Source organism: Brassica oleracea, chromosome C8, assembly GCF_000695525.1.
Source record: "Brassica oleracea var. oleracea cultivar TO1000 chromosome C8, BOL, whole genome shotgun sequence".
Classification (NCBI taxonomy): Eukaryota; Viridiplantae; Streptophyta; class Magnoliopsida; order Brassicales; family Brassicaceae; genus Brassica; species Brassica oleracea.
In genome coordinates this window covers 38,143,749-38,150,862 of record NC_027755.1, presented here as the reverse complement: position 1 = coordinate 38,150,862, position 7,114 = coordinate 38,143,749, and the positions used below count along the sequence as shown (strand labels likewise).

The following is a 7,114-nucleotide window of genomic DNA, read 5'->3' as shown; positions in this document are numbered from 1 at the left end:
AGTTGGAGAGTTTGTACATGACAAAATCTCTGACGAATAAGCTACTTTTGAAGCAACGCCTCTTCGCCATGCGTATGCAAGAAGGTATTGAGCTTCGCGACCATCTTGACAAGCTGAATTCGATATTACTGGAGCTGTGTAACATCGATGTTAAGGTGGAGGATGAAGACGCGACACTAATCATGTTGGTATCTCTGCCGAACTCCTTCGAGAACTTCGTGCAATCGTTCATTGTTGGCAAATATACAATGAAACTGGATGAAGTTAGGTCGGCGCTTCATAGTCGGGAATTGCGCCATAAGGCATCCAGCTCAGGGACAGACAATCAAGCATCGGGGTTATTTGTCAGTGGTGTGAAGGGACATGGGAACAGAAAGATTTCGAGAGATAAGAAGTCGTTTCCAAGGGGTCCTAAAGCATCTGATATTTGCAACTATTGCAAAGAGAAGGGACATTGGAAGTCAGACTGTCTCAAGATGAAGGAGCAACGGTTTGGCGGATCTGCTGCAGTAGCTGAGGATGAAGCCAAGTCTGATAGTGACATCGCTCTTGTTGTGCACGGACACCGACAATATCGCTCTTGTTGTGTACGGACACACACACTCTTCTGATGTGTGGGTTCTTGATATGGGAGCATCCTACCATATGACACCGAGGAGAGAGTAGTTTTCAGAGTACACAGAGGTACTTGACAACAAGATTAAGATGACAAATGACTTTGTCTGCAAGATTGTTGGGATTCAGATAATGCTAGAGAGAGCGATGTGCATGCTCTCGAGTGCTGGTTTGGAGAAGCGATTTTGGGCTGAAGCAGTTAACACGTCTTGCTACTTGATAAATCTTGTTCCCCACATAGGCATCGAGTGCAGGATACCTTCTGAGGTGTGGTCAGGTAGATCTACTGAATATTCACTTTTAAGAGTGTTTATGGGCTACGGTGATGGAATCAAAGGATGCATGGATGCATGGACATCTGGTCCACAAGGACATCTGGCCCGTTGGGGCTTATGGTCCGCAAGGACATCTGGCTCGTTGGGGCGAACGGCCCGTTGGGGCATCTGGTCCGCATGGACATCTGGTCCGCAAGGACATCTGGCCCGTTGGGGCATCTAGTCTGCAAGGACATTTGGTCCGCAAGGATATCTGGTCCGTTGGGACATCCGGCCCGTTGGGGCGTCTAGTCCGTTGGGACATCTGGTCCGTTGGGACATCCGGTCCGTTGGGATATCCGGCTGATGACGAACGTCCGGCTCTAGTTGAGCATCTGGCCGTTAAAGGGCGTCTGGTTCGTCATAGCAACACATCTGGTCCGAAGGGACATCTGAGGCAAAGAGAGCGATGGTACATTTGGCGTTGATGAACGCATCTGGTACATTTGGCGTTAATGGTGCATCTGGCACTTGAAAATGCATCTTGTACATCTGGCGCTGATAGTGCATCTTGTACATCTGGCGCAGAGAAACGCATCTTGTACATCTGGCGCAGAGAAACGCATCTGGTACATATGGCACTTGAAGGTGCATCTGGTACATCTGTTATTGAGAGGATTCAAGTCAAGGTGGAGAATTGTTGATATGCCTTGAATCCGGATGTTACATCTAGGCGATAGATGTTACATCACGTACATCATATCGGCTCGGTTGCATCAAGAGCGTTGCATCAAGTTATTATGGATGTTACATCTGATCGTGGGCTTAAGCCCATGAGTCCGTTTAGTCTAGGGTTTTAGATGCGAGATGTTACTATATATATCTTGTACTCGAAGTAATCCTGAACTTGCACTCTGTAAGCTCAATATTGCCTCCAATAATAAGATTTCTCTTTGCCCGTGGACGTAGCCCGTGGACGTAGCCCTAGGGGTGAACCACGTTAAATATCCGTGTCGTAGTTACATCGCTTTTATTCATCTGTTTTCGCATCTATTCCTTTTCACGTCCGTTACAACACATCCCTTCTCTTCAACACAAAGCTCTCCACCAACACATACAATCTATAGCTCTTCCAATTCGAATCGCCACCATTGAATCTGCTGGATCTCTCAATCATCGTTTCTTGAGGATCACTCCCCCACCCAAAATTCAACTCTTCCATTTTCATCCTCTCGATAACAGCAATTTTCAAACCTAACCTCTTGTTTGCAACCTCAAACCACACAACCATATTTTCAATATCCGAACTTCCTCTCTTATCTTCTACGGTCTCGTGTCCCTCAAGCTTCACAACTAGTGGTTCCACTTGAACAGTAACTACAACCTCGCGGTTGTCTTTGTATGCGTTCTCACAACAGTAAACCTCTTCCCATCTTTGGTAAAGAGACATGGGGTAATAAGTTGCCTTAAGATGATCATTTGCGTTACTTTCGTTCACGAATATGAAAGGAACATACCATTTCCCTACCAAAACGTTTGTATTCAGAATAGTAGGAAATTTAGAACGATGTCTGTATAACCCTCTCGCATCATCTCGTAGACCATTGTCATCGGATGTCGAGTAGTCAACGGTCCAATACTTTTTCTCGAGTAACTCTGGTGGTACCCAGCCAATACCAGCGGATGTTGCAAAGTAACTTCGCGACAACGATTTTGGTGGATAGATCTCGATTTTTTGGTATATGTCATATGGATCTGAGTGCTGTGGTTCAGCTTCAGGAACATGGCGGTGGCAAAAGCAGAACGGGACTCTGTCTCTGTCTTCCTCTGTTGCATTAGCCGATGATTCTCTGCGACACAAGTTTACAAAAATAGAAATAAAAATAATTAGGTTTTTCTGTTGCCCTTTTCGCAAGTTAGGTTTTTTTTTAGCTTGGTACCATACACCTGGTTGAATTATAAAAAAAAAGTTTGGTATCTTGATAATTAAAAACATGTTAATATAACCCAAAAGGTCTGAAAAGCTCAAGATTCAAGACTTACGGTATACATGCCCTCCTACGCATTTGAGATTTTAAAAATGGTTATTTATGATAGCTAGGGGAAAATTTTCTAAATACTCTTTTTTTTTAATATCTAGAGATACTAGATCTGAAAACACTTCGGTCAATTTTAAATTAACTTTACCAACCGAAATTGAACTCGTAGGACCATTTGGTTCACTATATTTATCACTCTAAAATAGAATCTCTAATGGTTCACTCCATTTATCATTCTAAAATAGAATAATTCTATAATAGAGTTAAATTATACCCTAATGATAATCTATTTTAAAATAAAAAATAGAGTGATAAACAAAAAAAATAACTTATTATATATATAGAGTAAACTCATTTTTACTCTATTATAGAATAGAAAAAATAGAATAACATTAAAGTTTTTTTACTTTAAACTCTATTTTAGAGTAAAAAATAAAATGGGATTGAAAATGCCTTGAATGTTTAGATTCTTACTCTCTCTCTCTTTCAGAAAGTTTTAGGATTTTCACACTTATTAAGAAAATATATCAGATTTTAGTTACTGATACATTATTTTTTTGTAATTAAATATTCTCCATAACTTTTAACCAATAGAATTTTAATAAACACAATTATGTTTTTTTAAGTTTACAATTTACAATTAATTTATACATTGAAACCGTAAAAAATGTATTTTTTAAACAATTTTTTTTTTAAAACATGATTCTTTTGGAAACGGAGATGGGAGTATTCGATAATCCAAGAGTTTTAGCCACTATGCTAATCCGATAAAATTTTCTTAATATTTCGCTATGAAAATTAGGGGTTTGTCTGTTATATCCTTGTAATAGTCACATGATTAAAACAATTAAGAAAGTTGACTTTTTCTGACTCTAAGCCATACCCTGAGTGTTTCCCGCTTCGTTTAATGGCGTAGTAGCAGTTAGAACGTAACATTAGATCAAGAACGGGGATGAAAGCGACCGGATCACGATAAGTAGTGGTCACGCTATTAACTGTGATGTTGTATTTCACAGTCAGCTTCACGTTCTGTGGAAACGGTAAGCCTTTGAGCCCAGGCGCGTAGCAAGATCCGAGGCAACATGTTGGCTTTGACTCTTTATCTTGGATTATAAGTACGCCGGAGTTTCGACCTTCCGGAGCCTTCCTGTTTGTTCGGTAGTCCGACAAAGTCCTCGTAACATACATTTTTTGTTTTTAACTTGTAAATGTTTTATGTAGGAATTCAGTGTTGTGGTTTGGGTCTATATATAATATAGAGTAGGATAATAAAAAAAAACATTTAACAGAAAATAAAGACTTAGAGAAGTTTGTCTAAAGACTTTTTCGAAGTCTTATAAAATATAGGATTTACAAAAAAAAGGTCTTATAAAATAAACATTTTATTGAAGTTTTTTTCCAGTCAGTTCTTATGTCACATCATATCGTTTTTATAATCAGCGAATTGTTAGTATTTTATTCATTTGAAATTCAACAGAAACAACATTTTGGTTAAGCTGAATATTAGGATCGCTACATTACATATTTTTATTATATCGATCGGCTTTTTGACCGATTTAAATCACATTGCTCAAAAACCTTAGTTTTGCGTTTATCCACTTTCGAGTTCCAAAATATCAACTACACGAGGTGGCTCCAGTCAAACCATAATTCGACATTTTCCCATAGATATATTGGTAAGAAAGTGAGAAATGACAAACTCTTTAACAACAAAGTCATCTCCACAATTTAAACTATCTCCAACTAGGTTCCTTTGAAGCAGAAAGTTAGAAAAAGATTAATAAAAAAAAAGGCAGTGGACAAGAATCATGATGATCCTCACACTACAGTTGCTGAAGTACCCCATTGGATACCTTGAATCCTAGTTTGCTAAATCGAAGCCTCATAAATCAGTAATGACAATGTTAGTGGTCTAGGGTGGAATTTTAAAGATCATATGGATATTGAATCATCCGGACTACGTGTGTTCAACAGAAGAATTTCGGTTTTACACGTTGAAATAGAAAGATTACTTTGGGCAGTCTCATGTATGAGAGACATGAGAATTTTATCCATCCGCTTCGAGTCGAACTGCTCAGACCTAGTAGATATAATCACGAGCCCGATGGAATGGCCAAATTTTGCTTCAAAGATTGATACTTTCCGATGTCTATAGGATAACTTCGAGACCTTGAACCTGTATCATATTCACCGGAGTGAGAATGGTCGGACATACCAACTAGCGAAAAATGCTAAGACCATATGCTTTATTTTCTCCCACATAGATGAGTCAGAGTCAAATAGAAGTGTTCCTTGAAAGACAGTGTTGTCTCAACACAATTTGGTCTAACCAAATGGGTAGCTAATTAACAAAAAAAAAATACCAATTACATTTAGTTGATAAAAGATTAATTACCAAACCCAACATAGAAAATTAGCAACCAAATTTAGATTCATAAAAATTGATATTACATGAAACATGACCTTAAGTTTATATTATTACAAAAACATGCATGAACCTTCTTCACCAAGATATTAAATCAACAGTTGCACACATGACACACAATGAAAACATAAATGAATTGAACTCAATCCCACTTGCTCTTTAACTTATCAACATGTCTAAACTCAAATGTCAACACCAAACTCCCATCCATTCTCTTCAATTCAAAGCTCTCTACCAATACATAACATTTATAACTCTGCCAAAGCATTGCATTGCCGTCAAATATCTCTGATCTCTTAATCCTAGACTTTATGTCATCAGTTTCCTTCGACCATCCAAATCTCTCCTCTTCCCATTTCATCCTCTCCACGACCATTGATCTTAAACCTATCTTCTTGCCTGCAATCTCGAACCACACAACCCCATTTTCATCCACACCTCTGGTTTCTTTTCCAATCACTTGCCCTTCAAGCTTCACCAATTCTGATTCTACTTCAACATCAACTACTACCTCTCTGTCTTGTTCGTTGTAATCAACCTTCCAACATTAGTAAACCTCTTCCCAACTCTGTCTAAGAGTCATGCTGTAATAAGTTGATCTCTTTATCTGAGCCTTTGCGTCTCTTTCTTTCACAAATATGAAAGGAACATACCATTTCCCTACCACAACGCTTGTATTAAAATCACCAGGAAGCTTTGAACGACGCATAGTGTTAATTCCCTTTGCATCATCTATTAGACCGAAGTCTTGGGAAGTTGAGTACCCAACCCTCCAGTTTTTTCTTTTAAGGAACCAGGGTGGCACCCCGTCAGGAGAAACGGATGTTGCAGAGTAATAATAAGACTTTCGTTGATGGATCTCGAATTGTTGGTATATGTCATAAGGATCTGCTTGTCGTGGCTTAGCTTCAGGGACATAGTTGAAACAAACGCAGCATGGGACTCTGTCTTCCTCTTTGGCACTTGCCGATGCTTCTCTGCACACATTATATTAACAAAACATGTTGAGGTTTTTTGCTCACACCGTGTGTGCAAGTTAGGTCGTTTAAGGAACAAGGTAAATACCAAAATAGCAAATCACCTTGGAAAAAAAGATGAAGATGAAAATCATATGAACAAGAAAATTGTTCATCATCACTAGGGCTGGGCAAATAAACCGAACCCGAAAATCCGAACCGAACCCGATCCGATGAAAATAAATCCGAACCGATCCGAACCCGACATAAATACCGAATGGATCTTGTTTTATGGTATTTCGGGTTATGGGTATTATCCGAACCGAACCCGAAATTAAATGGATATCCGATAGAACCCGAAACATTCAAAATGCCAAAAAAGAACTTGTACCAAACATGATTTCAATTCCTGATATGTAGCCAAAATACACTAAGATATTATTAAACATCTACGATAACTATCTACTACATGAAGGTTGATGGTTGAAAGTGGCGGTTGAGGCTTGAAATTTTTAGATTTTGGTTTTATTTTCATTGAATAATTTTTTTCATTTCATGATAACTTAATTTTTCGTTTTATGATTTCATTTATTGGTTTTCTTTCTATCAATAACAACGTATACCTTTCGTTTGACTTTGAATGATCATGTTTGATGTTTTTTTTCTTATTTATGAATCGATTTTACTTATGTTTTGGTTACAAAATAGGTATAAATCAAGTACTGTAAAACCGAAGAACCGGTTGGAACCCAAAACCCGAAAGTACACCGGGTTGTACCGGTTCTTTGAAGATTTACTAACCCCGATCCGAACCCGATAAAACCC

The 7,114-nt window shown here is 38.5% G+C and overlaps 2 protein-coding genes across 2 annotated transcripts in view; both read right to left on the bottom strand.

Moving 5' to 3' along the window:
- Positions 1–4,096, bottom strand: part of LOC106311091 — a 4,766-nt gene extending 670 nt beyond the window's left edge. Inside the window, exons 1-2 of the mRNA XM_013748325.1 lie at positions 3,792–4,096; positions 1,943–2,719 (exon numbers count right to left, since the gene is read on the bottom strand). Coding sequence (XP_013603779.1) covers positions 1,943–2,719; positions 3,792–4,096 — 1,082 coding nt within the window. The remainder of the gene's footprint in view (positions 1–1,942; positions 2,720–3,791) is intronic.
- Positions 4,097–5,378: 1,282 nt separating this feature from the next.
- The window catches only part of LOC106310537, a 3,130-nt gene continuing 1,394 nt past the window's right edge, over positions 5,379–7,114 (bottom strand). Inside the window, exon 2 of the mRNA XM_013747769.1 lies at positions 5,379–6,310. Within this exon, the coding sequence (XP_013603223.1) occupies positions 5,881–6,310 (430 nt within the window). The 3' untranslated portion in view covers positions 5,379–5,880. The remainder of the gene's footprint in view (positions 6,311–7,114) is intronic.